The sequence below is a fragment of the Apium graveolens genome, chromosome 2, assembly GCF_009905375.1.
Source record: "Apium graveolens cultivar Ventura chromosome 2, ASM990537v1, whole genome shotgun sequence".
Classification (NCBI taxonomy): Eukaryota; Viridiplantae; Streptophyta; class Magnoliopsida; order Apiales; family Apiaceae; genus Apium; species Apium graveolens.
In genome coordinates this window covers 6920814-6937095 of record NC_133648.1, presented here as the reverse complement: position 1 = coordinate 6937095, position 16282 = coordinate 6920814, and the positions used below count along the sequence as shown (strand labels likewise).

Genomic DNA, 16282 nt, shown 5'->3' with positions numbered 1-16282 from the left:
TATTTTACCCAATTTTGGTGATTGAGCCTTTTTTTTTCTTCTGAAAATATGGTATTTCGAAGATTTTCTCTTCTTGTAAACAAATTTTCGTATTTTACGTCGTCATTACCAGTATTATAAAAATTGAAAATGTGGGAAAAATCGGTCGAGCTATCGATTTAGGATTAGGATTAGTTGAAATTCAGGAATTGGTCGGAATGATTAATCGGAGTAAAAATCGGATGTATTATAATAATAAATTATATTTAATATATTATTATCATTATATTAGTTATTTATTAACAAATATATATTTATTATATCATAATTTCTATAATTATTCATATTTAAATTAATATAGTATTTTAATTTTAATAAATATTTATATACTCTCCAATAAAGTAAAATTCGTAAAAAATAATCGGCTTTCAAAAATCAAATCGATCGGATGATTTGTAAGGAATTAATCGCATTTAATTGATTAACTCGAAAATTTATCAGAAATTTTTAGAACACCGGTCATTACTCGTTGGCCGGAGGACCTAATTCATTACACTAATTTTCCTTTTTGTTAGTTAGAAGTTTAAGTCACAAAAGTATAACTAATTTATTAAATTATTTAGTTGTTGATTTTAGATATTTACATCTACAACCAATTAAATTGACATTACACTAATTATGATTCTTTGTTCTTTTCATGATACTCTCTCTTTTCCGAATAAATATCTTTTTTACTTTTTCACATATTATGAGAAATATAAGATTATTTTTTCAATTTTCTCTTAATAAAATTTAAAATTATATCCAATTTTTTAAAAAAGCACATTTAATCAAGTATTTTATTTTTAAAAAAAAAATCAAAAATCAATGGGCGGCTCAGTTTAGATTCTTTAAAACCATTAATTATTTCACTTACACAAAAATTATTAATAAATAATTAACAAACTGTTGATGCAGTGATAGAGCTCGTGTTCTGGCCAGTGAGATTAACATTAATTTAGTCGGTGGGGTTGATTAAACTGACTTGACTTCAATGCATTGAGACTGTCATCACTGTCAGGCTCCCATTGTTAATCCAACTACTATGTCATATTGCGATCCAGAGCGTCAAAAACAAGGGTGAGAGAAATACAAGTAGACAAGCCATACGTAATTTTACAAAATATTTTATGATTTTTTTTTAAAAAAAGAATCATCAATCAATCTCATAAAATTTAAAAATAATAATATAAAAATGAAAGAGATAAGAAGAGAGAGAAACAAGTGTGAAAACATGGCGTTTTTGACGAGGAACAAAAACTCAAAACCTCATACACTAAACAACAACCATCTCCATCTCATATGTTTGTCTAACCCATCCTTGCGTATATTTTTATTTTATTACATCTTCTTTGCTTTAACTCATTTCAACTCTTCGAAAGTGTTAGAATAATATATGATCCAGTTACGATCTTTTTAGTTCACGAGAGGAGGGGTTTTAGAGAAAATAAACTAGGAGATGCCATTTTCATTTCATGCTCTCTAATCATCATGACAGAGGACTGCAACAAGGTACCTTCCAGCTCTTCTTATACATGCTTTCTTTCTTATTTTTTTAAAATTTTCAAGTTTTTTTGTTTTAAATTTTAGTATAGATGCATCATAGATATGTGGTAGTTCTGTATATACCATATTAAGAAATAGGTTACTCTGAAATCACGAGAATGACTATTTACAGGATCTTATATTCTAATATGTATCAAGAAAATGAAAAGGTCCATGCAGGTTGAAAGTTTCATGTGAAGGAGTAACTTGACCAAGTCTATAGCCATGTTTTTCTCAAACATGTATTACCAAAAATGACACAAAAATCTTCTTCTTTTTTTTTGTCTTTTGATGGAGAGTTCAAGATCAAATTCACAGGTTGAACACTTACTCTTTGATCTTTTATTCATAGGCACTCAAATTTTTGATTGATTTTTAGTTATGAGTAGTTTTTATGATTTGTAACATGTGAAATGATTACAGGAGGTATTGGCTGTAAAGGCACCTAAGAAAACTCCTTTGCTCTTGAGAACCATTGTGGTACTTTTCGCGGTTTTTTGTGGATTGTATATGTTCACGATTTGTATTAAGCAAACACGATTCGGTACAGATTCGAGTTTATTTAAAATTCAATTGATTCAAGAACGGCCTTGTGATAAATCTGGGTATCAGGATTCAGAACTTGCTTATTTGCATTTCCCAAAACCCCAAACTTTTAGAAGGTAAGAAAAATATAACTTTTTCGGACAAATTTGTTTTACTTCCTCGGTTACTGAATGATAGGAGTTAGTTTGGGGTTTTGAGAGGATGGTTTTGATTGATGAATTTGTAGGAAGGAATGTGCTTGCAATCCGGTACGGTTATTTGCCATCTTGTCGATGCAGAGATCAGGGAGTGGATGGTTCGAGACATTGCTAAATAGTCATATGAACATAAGCTCCAACGGAGAAATTTTTGGGGCTAAAGATAGGAGGACTAATGCTTCTAGAGTTGTAGAGGTTTTGGATCAAGTTTATAATCTTGATTGGTTCTCGAGTGCATCCAAGAACGAATGCTCTGCAGCTGTTGGCTTCAAATGGATGCTTAATCAAGTGAGTATTGTTAAGTTGATTCCCTAAATTATTTTCGTTTACATTGATGGTTATATGTGCAAGAAATAATCTTGCTGACTGGTATTAGCGAGCTTATAGCATACACTTTTTTATATATTCATCCGGAAATAACGATAGAGATAGTAATTGTACAGAATCTAGTTTATGGACCTAGATTTCAACGCTAGTAATCACAATTCAGTTTCAAGTTCCAGTTGAAGATTTTAATGGAATAGACTAAAAGAGATGGAGAAGAATTCTGCAGATCAACTTTTCCTATGCTAAATGTGACTCTCTCGGTCTTCTAGTATATCAAGTGGTAGCTTAGTAGAACTAAAAACAGAAAATTAACACTGATCTACAAAGAAAGCATATGCAGCATGAGATTGAATCATAAAGAGAATTCTTGCTTGTCAAAACAAGAATTTAACAATCAAAAGGATAATATATAAACAATATAAGAACAAAATTTGGGATGCTTTTTTGTTAAAAAGCAAGAAAGAAACTGAATAATACACTGCAAATGCTGAGTTCCTATTTAGCGTTTCAATTTCTGTCTAGTATCTAAACTCCTAAACATTTTACAGGGAGCAATGTCAAATTCTAAGGAGGTTGTAGAGTACTTCAACAGAAGAGGTGTTTCTGCAATATTTCTCCTCCGGAGGAATTTACTTCGCAGAATGATATCAATACATGCAAATGCACATGACAAAAGTGTCAAGTTATTAAATGGAACTCACAAGTCCCACGTACACTCACCAAAAGAGGTCCCTTCTCCTCTCTATCTCGGTACTTGTTCTCTGCTCGTCTCGTTCTCACAGTAAGTTCACTGTTTGGTTATTGCAGGCTCAAATATTGGCACAGTATAAACCTAATATTAACACGACAGATCTTGTAGACAGCCTACAGAAAGTAGAAGGAACAGTTAGACATGCTTTAGAAATGTTCAAGAGTACCAGGCATATTGTTTTATATTATGAAGATATTGTCAGCAACCATACTGTAAGTACACTAACATAAATTCATCCTTCTCCGCAAACTCATGAATTCTGCTAAAATCTCTAGTATGTGCAGAAACTTGTTGATGTTCAAGAGTTTCTAAGGGTGCCATATCAAGACCTTACGAGTCGTCAAGTTAAGATACACAGTGGCCCCTTGTCCCAATATATTGATAATTGGGAACATGTCCAAAAAGCACTCAACGGGACATCTTTTGAGAGCTATCTCAAAGAAGACTATAAATTGTAGTCTCGGGATGTAAATAACTCAGCCTCATAGGATAGAAATTAACTCCGAAGGACATCAACAAGGAAAAACAATACTAATAACAGGGAAAAGGATGCTGGAGCTGCAGTATGCCACTTCTGGAATTTCCATCGAAATTCAGTGAAAATTCAAACACGAAACCAACACCTATTGAATTTCTGTCGAAATTCAATCATACTTTCTGTTATCTTGTAATGCAAAAGTCAGTCATGTAAAATGCTCCACTCAACATAAACCCTTCTTATACTGTCATTATTCCTTAGCTATCAACCTGTACTGGCGTTCTGCTAGGAAAAGGAAAACATCAAATACAGAACCCAATCTGCATGTATGATCTTGCTAAGAGATGAGAAAAAACATTTGTACTTGAATAGAATGTGCAACTATTTGTTATGTACTCAAAGAGAACATGATGTGTGAATTCTTATATAGATTTCATCACTTTTTTGATAGAAGATTTTATGTTAATTTGAACTTTGTGTGTAGATTATCTTTTGGTCTTTGGGTTATGAGGTTTTGAGTATTCAAGGATTGTGTTGAACCATTGTTATTAACAATCCAAAGAAGTGCAGGATAATTCTTCAAAGTTTAGATGAAAGTGCTTTTAGAATCAAATTTGAGTAGTATAAATAAGAAAAGAGTTCAGATTTGTATAAAGATTAATGAAGTTACACGGCAGTCAAGAACATTGTAACACATTTAAAAACAAATGATTGAAATCTCCTTGGCCATTGTCAAGTACCAACTGTTATAATTTCCTAGTAAAAAAAAGAGAAATGTCAGAGTCTCCGAAATTATTTCAAAAACTGCCCCCAAGTGTAATATGCATATATTTCCTAATATTTTTGATAGTGAGATAGGATCTCAACTTATACATAATTTAAAACGTGACAACGCCACGTTATTCGGGAAATATTTTGGGAACGGATTGGACTTGCAAAAGGAGCCTGTTTGATCAGAGCCCAAGTGGCCAAATAAGGCCTTGTCAAGAAAACTAGCAATACTTGACAACTGAGCCCAAATTGAGTTTACACATTTACACTTCGGATTCTGTGGCAGACTGGCAGTATCCAGCATTCATGTACCACTAAAATCTGTAATAAGTTGTAAAAGTAGTTACCATAAGCGGAACAAGGTTAATCCTTTATTTGGGTAGCTCTGATTAACCAAACAACACCCAGATGGCCAAATAAAAGCCAAGTCAAGAAAATAGAAATTGTGGACAATTAAGCCCAAATATAGTAAACTTTTCACTGGAATGTGGCAGTATCTAGTATTCATGAAATTACTAAAAATCTATAGTAAGTTGTAAGAAGTAGTTACTCTAAGCAGAACAAGATTAATGCTTTATTTGGGTAGATCTGATTAACTGCCACTTCAGTCACATCTCTTCTGTTTAAATGACAGAACTAGCTTCCTAAGTACAAGGTAATTCAATCTGTGACATCTGTCTACATATCCCATAGGATCTTTTTTTTCTTTTTTAACAAACTCACTATGTAAATACAAAAATCTGTTATTATATTAACTTTTAACATACTAAAAAAGGAAAAAAATGAAAATAGTAAAGTATATCCACATTATGCCAATCCAACGGCTAATATCAATTCATCTTTGATCCAACGGTCGAAAACACATTAGGCTTCCCATGAACACCGCCATCCTTTCACATAAATCTTCACTTTCAGCCCCTCCTCCTCCATTTCTTTTTTCCAGGAACACTCAGATTTATAACACTCTTCCATACATAAATATTAATAACTAATTATTGGAGTAAAAAAATTAATAAATTAATTTACAAGACATATTAGGTCTAATAATAATTGTCTTTAGTGTTATATAACTATACAGTGAAAATGCAGACCAATGTAGCTTCTGATGTGACTCAAAACCAGCCAGTTGTTGTATCAGCCACTGTCACACCGCCACCGCCGCCACCGCCGCCACCTCAGTGGATGCCGATGCAGTATCCTGCAATGGTAATGCAGCGTCATATGATGGCGCCACCACATTTTCCATCTCATTATATGCCTTATCATCCTATGCAGCAACAACAACATCATCCACCTCGGACTCCTAGTCATCAAGGATCTGGGGATAGTAGCGAGAATTGTACAATCTGGGTGGGTGACCTTCATAACTGGATGGACGAGGATTATCTCCGTAACTGCTTTGCTTCAACCGGAGAGGTAATCACTCTCTTTTATTTTTAGTATTTTTGTCTATGAATTTATAAATTTCATAAATTTATAAAGAATGTATAAATTTCTATAAAATTCGATATTTTGTTCTTGATATTGATAATGTATGTGGATTACAAGGGTTAGTTGGTACTTGGTAGCCTAGTGACAAGTCTACTTTCCCTATGATGGATGTCAATATATCGAATCTACTTAATAATATCTATCACTTATGGGGTTTTTAAAGATTTAAAGGGTTAAGGGTGTGATTAAATTTAAAGTTTGTATCATTTTCTTCATATTGAAGTGGTAGTGGATTAGGTTATATATGTTAGCTAGAAATTCTATTGCAAGATGTAAAAATAACAATGTTTCTTTGACATTATTGTACTTAACCTTGTCATTGGAGCTCTTAACTGTGTGTAGAGAGGTTTAGTGACATATGTGTGTGTACCAAATCATTTATGTTTGAAGTTCATTCGAGATTATATTTCCAGAGCATTTCACATTGTTATACTTTAAGCCTCATACATCATTACATAATTTTAGTACTACAACTCTAAAAGATCGTTCATCATTTTATTGTCCACATTAATGAAAATAGTATGATGTTCTGCAAAGTCACACTTCTTTTTATTAGTCTTTTGAATCAATTATCTGACAATATTGTTATGTTACAATGTATCAAATGAAAGCCTTTGCATAAATTTGATTCTTAAACTTACAATGGAAGTTGGATTTGTGTTTAAACATAAGATTGATGGAAGCTTAATTATGTGAATGAGTTAAACAAATGGTGTCAGTTTGCAACATTTTCGCCTAACTCTGCAGTCTTATTTATGTCAAATTAGTCATTTAACCGAACTTAATTTTATTAAATACATTATACTTCTAAAAAATATTAAGAAGAATTAATGGATTAACGGCCAACCTTCCCTTATTCAGCCCCTTTCAGTTGGTCACTGGCAACTTTGTTATAATTCATGTTTTTCAATTGAAGCGGAGGAGATCAAGTAAATACATGTTCCTCTTCTTAATTCCTATGTTAAATTATGTACACCTTCTTGACTTCTCGAGTTGGCTCATATTTGAATTGCAAAATAATATATGTTCATCTAATTAAAGCCAACACAAGTTATTTCTTGTTATATATCCAGCAACTTCCAAATTTATAATTTCAGAGAAATAAATGAATTGCATAGTTTTGATTTTGAGAAAGAGTCAAGCTATTTGAGTTACAAGGAGTACTTTTCTGAACTGGTTGTCAGGTTGTGTCTTTGATAGTTTTTCAATTTGACTTCAACACAAGTCCTTTGACAGTTTGTTTGACATATATTGTTTTCTCTTGTGCAGGTTGCCTCCATTAAGGTCATTCGCAATAAGCACACTGGTTTCTCAGAGGGCTATGGATTTGTAGAGTTCCTTTCTCATTCTGCTGCTGAAAAGGTTTTGGAAAGTTATACTAGCATTCCTATGCCTAACGCCGACCAACCTTTCCGTTTAAACTGGGCTACATTTAGCATGGGTGACAAGCGCTCAAACAATGGTTCTGATCTTTCTATATTTGTAGGAGATTTAGCTTCAGATGTCACTGATACCTTGTTGCATGAAACTTTTGCTAGTAAATACCCATCTGTTAAAGCTGCTAAAGTTGTCATTGACGCTAATACTGGCCGCTCTAAAGGTTATGGTTTTGTAAGGTTTGGAGATGATAATGAGAGGTCTCAAGCCATGACTGAAATGAATGGTGCATACTGTTCTAGTAGGGCTATGCGCATCGGTGCTGCAACCCCCAGAAAATCCGTTGGTTACCAACAACAATATTCTTCACAAGGTAAGTCGTTTTTATTTATACTTTAGTGGCTTTAATTTGGACCTAGTTATCGTAAAATACCTAGTACTTGATGCTTGTTTATTGAATTTTACCTTTTTAACATATGCTTTAAGTTCGTCATATTCTTTTCCTTTTGAGAGTAGGGAAATATACAAGGAAGATAGCCTAGGTGAAATATCCCGAAGGATTTTACTAGGGAAGAGAAGGGAGAGAGCTAATTGTCCTCTTATATAAAATGGAAGAAGTTTATTTAGGCTATAAGTTATTACGTCGCTGAATGTAAAATATATGTTCTTTATTGACAAGAAAAAGGGAGAGAATGCCTGCAAAAAATTAGCTCCCTTCTGCCTTCTGAAGGCCTTTGACATGTGGAAAATGTTCTATAAAATGTCAGTCATGTGGCACCGGTACTACTTTTGGTTCAGCATGACAAAGTGATGATTTAAATGGATCATGTATACAAGAAGTGAGGCTCAGAGAGTAGCCAATGTTGTAATGTTGTTTCTTTTGTAGATGAACCTGAAGTTTTAACATAATCTTATTCTTAGACTTTATAATTAGCTGTGTTAGAGCAAAGCCAATGGTTGGGCCAAAATACGTGAAATATTGTCATAAGTTAGCACCAGAAAGTGATTGCTGGTGCTAAAATAGCACATTATCTCCAATGCGTAGTTCTAAATATTTTCATTATGCTTGTGATAATGACATGTTTTTTATTCTTTCGTTTTTCTGTGGAAAGAATCCTAAAAACTGGGTGCAAAACTATTTTTTTACTTCTGACATTAGTGATGACTTTCTAGCTTCTTAGTTGCATACTTAACTAGCGCAAAAACATTTCTGGGTTACACTGTTTATACCGTAATTTAATCTTCTCCTGTGTAATTAAAAAAACTTGCTACATTTACAGTGCACCATGTTTGTTGATTAACTTCCTCGTGTTTTCCGTCTTTTGGGTCCAAGATTTTTTTTAAATGATGAGTTTTTTCTCGTATATGTCCCAAATCATAAGTCTGTTACTCCACAGTTTGAGAACTCTTACAGTTTGCTCAGTGCCAAATATATGTAAACAATTGTTTGTTTCTGCACATATTCCTTGTAGTAAGTCTTGCTGACTGGTTTGCTTAATTTTTAATCATTATGACTCTTTTAGGTGGAAATGTTTCCAATGGTGAATCTGATGGAGATTCTACCAATACAACAGTTAGTTTCCTGGCCTCTCAGCAGATAAATAAATATGTTAATGAACCCTGCCCTTTTCTTTTTCCTTTTCTCCCCTTTTCTAATAAAGAAGTATATATAGATATTTGTTGGAGGGCTTGATCCAAGTGTTAGTGATGAAGACCTCAAGCAGCGGTTCTCCCAGCATGGAGAGGTAGTCTCAGTAAAGATACCAGTTGGGAAAGGATGTGGATTTGTACATTTTGCCAACAGGTACAGAATAGCTTACTAAATTGTTTCAAGTCATATATGTTTAGTGACACGTCTTATATGGATACGATGTAATTACACTTTTATATGATTTATGACCCAACAAATCCTTACTGGCAGAAATGACGCGGATGAGGCACTGCAGAAGTTAAATGGCACCACAATCGGGAAGCAGACAGTTCGTCTATCTTGGGGGCGCAATCCAGCAAATAAGCAGGTCTTTTTTTAGTAGAGTAATGCTGCAAATAGAAGGGTGTTTATCTGTTCTAAATACTGTAATTGCTTTTTTTAGTTTTTTTGACAGGATAACTACTTTTTTTAGTTGATACAATAAATTTTGGCTCTGACTACTAGCCATGAACTACAATGTCTAATTTGGTATAGATGGTTAAAACTTTCTGCTCATCGGCTCTTGGTTTTCTGAATGTTGCAGTATCGAGGTGAGTATGGCAACCAGTGGACAGGTGCATACTATGGAGGGCAGATATATGATGGATATGGATATGCAATGCCGGCTCATGATCCAAGCATGTATGCTGCTGCAGCATATGGCGCGTATCCCATGTACGGTACTCACCAACAACAAGTGAGCTAGTTGGCTGCCGAATAAACCAGTTAGACGAATATCACACGCTGAAATGGGCAGTACTGTTCCAATCTCTGTAGTTTTCTTGTGTGTAGAAATTCTATAATCTCTTCCAAATGTGAAGTGGAACTGAATTTTGACTAATTCAGCTAGCTGTAGGATTTTGATAAAACATTTCTTTAGAAATGTGGTGATTTTACATAAGACTTCCTAATTGGAATAATGTTCTTGCACGAGGTACCATTCCCAGAAAGCTGAAAGTTCAATATGGTTTAAACAATAGTTTTGCTTTTGGTGAGTTAACATAGATTTGCTTATAAGATGAAATTTGAGGTTATATTGTTGAAATGCATAATGAGTTTGATTGGTGCAAATGATAATCAGGTGAGTTTGGAAGGCTGTTCATTTTTTTAATTAGAATTAATGTTTGCATTATAAGTGGTTTTAAGTGGAACCAATGTTTCTTTTTCAATTTTTATACAGTGTTCACTGTAATCTTCAAGCTTTTGCTCAAAAATTGCAACTCGGTTGTATTGCAAATTTGTAATGATTCCAGACACAAATTTATGTAACTGACAATCTGACATCTTACAAATATTTTAAGTATCATCACTTGATGGAATGCGTCAAGTAGCAGGAAACGAGAGCAAAACACAAGAAAACATAAATCAAGATCACCGCTAAACGGTGGAAATTTCACTAATTTGTATGCTATTTTTCTGTTTTTTGTTGACTTGCTTGTTTACATCCCCTTCAACACGATCCTCTCTTCTCTCAGTTTGACATTTGTAACACGGTGTAAGAACAAAGGTTCTGAGATGCCGATAGGAACTCTACAGTACTCCAGTTTTTCTGCTATAAGCATGTGACGGTGACAGTTTCCGAGTTTTACTCAAATGATGGGGCAAGGCAATCGTCAACCATGTCTACAAGATTAGGATTTTCCAATGCTGCTGCTACTCGTTCTTTGTCATTTAACTGCTTATTTACTGCGACATTAATGCAAAATAATTAACATATTTTCCAATTTAGCATTGAATAAGTGCATGTTTGAATATCAAAATCACAAAATATCAACAAAAACATCAAGCCTGGGTCACTCTCGCATAATATATCAAAATAATAATAACATAGTGAGACCAACAGAGAACATGGTTCATTAGCAGTCTGGGGGCAGGGAGGGACTTGTTAAGGCTGAGAGCCCGGATGATTTCAGAAATTAAATAAGATTTTTCGTTTTTGAAACCTTGGCCTTGGCTCATATATTTTACCGTTAAATATCCCAGCTCTGGGTCTTTCCGAATCCTAGTTATGCCATTTACATTATTTATATGAAGATACTGCAAGTAATATCTAAAATTATAGATATATCTTATTTTTGTGCTTGTTCGAATTCAAGCACTTGCTATGATGTAAACACTTGATGACATCCATGCTAAATTCCATTTAGTAGGGAAATTCTACTTGTTTTTAGAATATGTATATGTGTGTGTGTGTGTGTAATAACGGAAGTGGCGCTGCATATTCTTTGCATAGTGTTTACAACACCACATCACATAAAGGTGGGCAGATTAATAGATCATCTTATATGTCTTTAAGTTCAATATTTCACCATTGCCAGAAACCTTTGGCTGAGCATACTGTGTTTGAAGCAACCTCATATAAATATTTTCCAATGAACTGAAACCATAGATATCATGCCAAATGAACCATACATATAATGCATTGCTAAAAGTAATTACCAAATCCACATGCTAGTGCCTAATACATGCAGTGTGTGTAAACGTGCGGGAAAGAGGAAGGGAAAAAGAAAGAGAGGGATGGGGTGAGACCTGCAGCTTCAGTCGCATGAGTCCCAGGAGCAACCCTAATATCCACCTACAAGATGCAACGCATTAAGAACATGGAACAATACATAAGCAGCTTGAATTATTACACAGCATTCAAAAGTTATGTAAATTATGCATTCATCGCTAGTAGCATCTAGTGCACCCAATCACCGTGGACAGGCTAAATTACAGAGTTCGAGTATTATATTTAGACCCGCCATATCATATTCACAATATATAAAACTCAAGACAATGATGCCAATTGATCAAAAATTATGTAAACGCCTGGAACATTGTAAATACATAAAGTATATTCCACAAAGACACCTAATTATTCCAACTTTTTACACCTCACAATATTACACAACTAGTAAATCATGAATAGAACTCATCATAATTTTTTGAAAGATGATATTACAGTATTAAATCCCCCATTATCAAACAAAGTAAAAAAAAAGAGTACAACAAACATTTCCAGAGAAGCGGAGACCCTGCAAAATTCCCACACCCCAAAAAATGTATAAATGTTCCTCCACAACCAGCACAATTCAATCAATGTGTTAGAAAAAGAAAGAACTGCAAGATGTATAGTAACTGCAAGATGTTCATAAATGATTGTTCCATAGCGATTAGTGTCAATTATGTTTTTTACAGATAGAAGGGTCACTGGAAAGATTATTACCAGTTAAATGAGTAGAAGGTTAAAAAAGTCAATTGAGTTCCCAATATCATTGAAACATTACCTTGATGTCATTGGAAGGCTACATAATCCTGACTATTAAAGCGAACAATATTATACAGACGGTTATGAGCCTGACTAATGACTATTGAAGCAAATAACCTTACACAGACTTTATAAGCTATGATTTGTTTAAAAGAGAGTAATAAAAAAATCCAGGTGAAGCGATCGCTACATTTTACAAAGATTGATTTACCCGAGTATGTTTTTCAATTTCCATACATCTTCATTTCTTTTTATCTTCCGCTAGTAGGCTGAGCGAAGAAACGAAATAAAATTAAATTGTTGTAGGCCTTTAACTGTTGGATTGATTTAGTAGCTTCCAAGTTTTCAAGTTTGATCAGTATGTTGGTTGCAGTCAGATGCTTTACCTTTTCATTATTAATCAGTATATAATTTAACTGTCAGTTAAGTGTATATTTTGTTAGTACCGGTATGATTTATACATGTTTTATCAGCATTTCCAACCATAATTATCAAATAATCATCTTAGCCTAATAGTCCTGGATTCTACGTGATAGAATGATAATTATAGAATTTATGTGAGATTACACTGGTCAAATAAGGGGCTGTGATAGCATGAAGTTTAAGCTGATTCTCATCTATGGTTCTTCAGTAGTCACAAGTCATTGATCAAGGCTACTTACCATCAAGCTTCACATTCACAGGACACTACTGCAAATTTTTCAAGTATACCACCGTTCATTTAACTGCGGACTTCCCCTCTCCTCTTCTATTTTCCTTGTACTTTATTTTATTCTTTAGGATCTATCCAGAAATCGCTTTAAATTCTTCAATTCTAGTATACAAGTATTTTTCCAGCATTTTTGTTTTAGCAAAATATATGCAACTTCTTAAAGCTGCCATCATCTAGTTATGTGACTCCATTCTCTATTATGTGAACTTTGTATGCCTATTTTGGAAAAATAAATAAACTCCATTAATTTTATCTCAAATTCTACATTATTTTCAAATTAAGCTTCTATTTTAATTCTAGTTCTAAATAACAACATTTGTTTTCATTTTTATATTGATCGGTTTTGTAGCCGAAACCGAACCAGTAACAATCGGAATGAGAATTTGAAACCGGAACTTAACAATTGGATCGATCGCGGTTAAAGCTTTCGATTTTAAAAACCAAAGTTTTACCCCAAAACTGAGTCGAACCAACCCATGCTCTACCTGGTAGTTAGGCCCGCCTGGCCAGAGAATTAAAATACTACTATAACTATTGGCTGATTATTTAGGAAAGATGTGGATAATACCTTGTATCTAGAAGGCAGGCTGCGCATAAGTTTCACCCTCAAACATAGGCCAATAACTGTTGCCATACTACAATGTTCGACTGTTGGAGTGAATGTCACCCTAAAGCATATTGTACAATTTTTATCAAAAGCTTACACAAGGGCATTTCTGAATATTACATAACTGATACAGGGAAGGAGCAAGCAACTTACCGCACATAACTTCGCTTGTCATCTACCTCAATCGCGTCTTCCGTAATAACTTTCAAATCTTCCAAAGAATATGGATGCTCTGGATCTTTTATGTCTCTAATATGATGTTAGAATGTCAAGGAAAACTACATCTATCTTCAGACAAACACAAATATTAAACTTGTTACTAAATTTGATAGATTATGTGAACAATGTTTGAAGAGTTATGGAAGTATTGTTTGGCCATTTTGGTTTCCAACTTTCAAATCATAAGCTTTCCACATATTGCCATTAAATCTCTCAATGTATTTCAGCAAAGAGTCTCCGTACGTAGATGTCCGCATTTAGTACTTCATAGCATTCATAGCTATGATGGACTAACAATCGCATACATAAATGATTATAAAATTTCCCAAAATAGACCGAAAGAGAGAACTAATAGCAAAAAAGCTGATACATTACAAAACAAACGATTCATACCAACTCTTTTTAAAAAAACATGGGGAGAGGGATTTTAAATTTGTAATGATATGGACATATAAATATTTGTCTCTCCACAAAAAGGAAAGCAAAAAATGAATGGTCTGTTTTAATGTAAGACAAGCATTTGACCTAGAAGTCTGTACACAATCAAAACTTTTTAGAGAATTTGAAAACGATAAACATACAAAAAACTAATGCTGATTTAGTAATATACAGTATACTCCAAATACATATCATGACTGAAATCGTATTGCAAGGATATCAAAAATTTCCGACTGGTCAATGGATTCCACAGAATACTCATCTTCCAAAACAACCGGTCCAGTACGCGGTCGACGCTCCTTTTTCTCATACACAATAGGGTTGGCATTGATTAACCCGGAAACCATACTTACTGATCAAGAAAAATGTACCTAGTTATCAGTTCAAATTTTCCAAAAGCTAACAAACACCATTGCAATAAAAATACAATCTTTAATTAAAAGACTCAATCTTTATCACTTCACTACATACAAAACCAATAAAAATACAATCTTTTACAAAAAGGCCCAATTTTTATCACTTTACTCCATACAATAGCAATAAAAACACAATCTTTAACAAAAGACTCAATATTTTATCACTTCACTACATACAAAAGCAATAACAATACTATCTTTAACAAAAAGACTCAGCCTGTTTGGCTTGGCAATTAGCGATTAGCCGTTAGCTGTTTTGACTAGCTGATTAAGTAAGATGTTTTGACTAGTGGATTGAACTTAGTTGTTTTGAATGAAACTGTTTCGTAGATAAATGTTTCAACTAGCTTTTTGTATTTTCACTAGACACATGGACAATAATCTAATTGAAAAAGCTCCTTCAAGTAGCTTTTTCAAAAAAAATTTGGTCCAAACCGCTATTTCAATCCGCTAACTACCAAACACTAACATTAGAGATTTCATTTGATCAAAACTCTAAGTTGGTTCAATAAGCTAATTTCTCCCCAAGCGGCTACCTTCCTAACACGGCCTCAATCTTTATCACTTCACTACATACAAAAGCAATAAAAATACAATCTTTAACAAAAAAGACTCAATCTGTGTCAATTCACTACATACAAAAGAAATAAAAATACAATATTTAACAAAAAGATTCAATCTTTATCACTTCACGGCATACAAAAGCAATAAAAATGCAGTCTTGAACAAAAAAGACTCAATCTTTGTCAATTACTACAAACAAAAGCAATAAAAATACAATATTTAACAAAAAGATTCAATCTTTATCACTTCGCTACATACAAAAGCAATAAAAATACAATCTTGAACAAAAAGATGCAATCTTTATCAGTTTATTGGGTCATAAACCTATCAATAAATCAAAAATTCACAATTCAATTAACTGTAAAAAAAAAACAATTACACTGATAAATCGTGGGTGTGTGTGTGTTCACCTGCTGAAGCTTAAGTGAAGATAACGCTGATTTTGAAGAAAGCTAAAGAGGCTACAAGGGTAAAAAGTTCTCAGAGAGTTCTGTATACGAAAGATTATATGAAAGATGGAGGAGGGGTATCTTCGTCAGTTTGATGAATTAACAAGGTCTGGGAAATTGGGCGTAGCTTTTAATTGTAAAATTTTACTTCATTAGAGAAAATACTACACTACCCTCATACCTATTAAATATTTTTCAAACTTTTAAATGATCTCAGTATACCACCCTCGTATCTATTACTCTCTCCGTACTAACAAATTCTTAATATTTGGTTCCAATAAATTCTTAACATTTAAAATAGTCGACACGTATTTTAAGACTCTTATCTACTATAATTACATAAATTATTTTAAAAACAATTTTTGTTGAAATAAAAATTAGATGTTCAATTTTTTATTCAAAAAAAAGAAAATCTTAAAAATAAGTTATCGAACTA

At 33.3% G+C, this 16282-nt stretch overlaps 3 protein-coding genes across 8 annotated transcripts; 2 read left to right on the top strand and 1 right to left on the bottom strand.

The window, feature by feature from the left end:
• Positions 1-1223: 1223 nt before the first annotated feature.
• On the top strand, positions 1224-4345 carry LOC141706832 (uncharacterized). 5 transcript variants are annotated; one of them, XM_074509686.1, is made up of 7 exons: positions 1224-1530; positions 1734-1881; positions 1987-2225; positions 2336-2594; positions 3182-3361; positions 3441-3596; positions 3669-4345. In XM_074509686.1, the coding sequence occupies exons 2-7, from the start codon at positions 1855-1857 to the stop codon at positions 3840-3842; spliced, it is 1035 nt and encodes a 344-aa protein (XP_074365787.1). In that variant the 5' UTR covers positions 1224-1530; positions 1734-1854; the 3' UTR covers positions 3843-4345. The 5 variants fall into 5 exon arrangements, with proteins under 5 accessions (XP_074365787.1, XP_074365789.1, XP_074365788.1 ...); XM_074509688.1 differs by having other exon boundaries at positions 1723-1881; XM_074509687.1 differs by having other exon boundaries at positions 1697-1881.
• Positions 4346-5555: 1210 nt separating this feature from the next.
• On the top strand, positions 5556-10121 carry LOC141706830 (polyadenylate-binding protein RBP47C'-like). The gene is made up of 6 exons (XM_074509682.1): positions 5556-6049; positions 7394-7874; positions 9025-9074; positions 9175-9305; positions 9423-9519; positions 9736-10121. The coding sequence occupies exons 1-6, from the start codon at positions 5717-5719 to the stop codon at positions 9895-9897; spliced, it is 1254 nt and encodes a 417-aa protein (XP_074365783.1). The 5' UTR covers positions 5556-5716; the 3' UTR covers positions 9898-10121.
• Positions 10122-10421: 300 nt separating this feature from the next.
• LOC141706831 (protein AE7-like) lies at positions 10422-15978 on the bottom strand. 2 transcript variants are annotated; one of them, XM_074509684.1, is made up of 6 exons: positions 15777-15978; positions 14638-14769; positions 13914-14019; positions 13722-13821; positions 11721-11766; positions 10422-10877 (listed from the first exon to the last, which is right to left on the bottom strand). In XM_074509684.1, the coding sequence occupies exons 2-6, from the start codon at positions 14762-14764 to the stop codon at positions 10777-10779; spliced, it is 480 nt and encodes a 159-aa protein (XP_074365785.1). In that variant the 5' UTR covers positions 14765-14769; positions 15777-15978; the 3' UTR covers positions 10422-10776. The 2 variants fall into 2 exon arrangements, with proteins under 2 accessions (XP_074365785.1, XP_074365784.1); XM_074509683.1 differs by having other exon boundaries at positions 15808-15975.
• Positions 15979-16282: the final 304 nt, after the last annotated feature.

What these genes read in the sequence shown, in the direction of transcription:
- LOC141706832 (XM_074509686.1), top strand. Translation starts at nt 1,855, where the DNA reads ATGGAGAGTTCAAGATCAAATTCACAG. An exon ending in AAACCCCAAACTTTTAGAAG is followed by an intron (nt 2,226 to 2,335) that starts GTAAGAAAAATA and finishes ATGAATTTGTAG; the next exon opens with GAAGGAATGTGCTTGCAATC. An exon ending in TCAAATGGATGCTTAATCAA is followed by an intron (nt 2,595 to 3,181) that starts GTGAGTATTGTT and finishes AACATTTTACAG; the next exon opens with GGAGCAATGTCAAATTCTAA.
- LOC141706830 (XM_074509682.1), top strand. Translation starts at nt 5,717, where the DNA reads ATGCAGACCAATGTAGCTTCTGATGTGACTCAAAACCAGCCAGTTGTT. An exon ending in GAGATTCTACCAATACAACA is followed by an intron (nt 9,075 to 9,174) that starts GTTAGTTTCCTG and finishes AAGTATATATAG; the next exon opens with ATATTTGTTGGAGGGCTTGA. An exon ending in TTTGTACATTTTGCCAACAG is followed by an intron (nt 9,306 to 9,422) that starts GTACAGAATAGC and finishes CCTTACTGGCAG; the next exon opens with AAATGACGCGGATGAGGCAC.
- LOC141706831 (XM_074509684.1), bottom strand. Translation starts at nt 14,764, where the DNA reads ATGGTTTCCGGGTTAATCAATGCCAACCCTATTGTGTATGAGAAAAAG. An exon ending in GACAAGCGAAGTTATGTGCG is followed by an intron (nt 13,822 to 13,913) that starts GTAAGTTGCTTG and finishes AATATGCTTTAG; the next exon opens with GGTGACATTCACTCCAACAG. An exon ending in GCCTGCCTTCTAGATACAAG is followed by an intron (nt 11,767 to 13,721) that starts GTATTATCCACA and finishes TGCATCTTGTAG; the next exon opens with GTGGATATTAGGGTTGCTCC.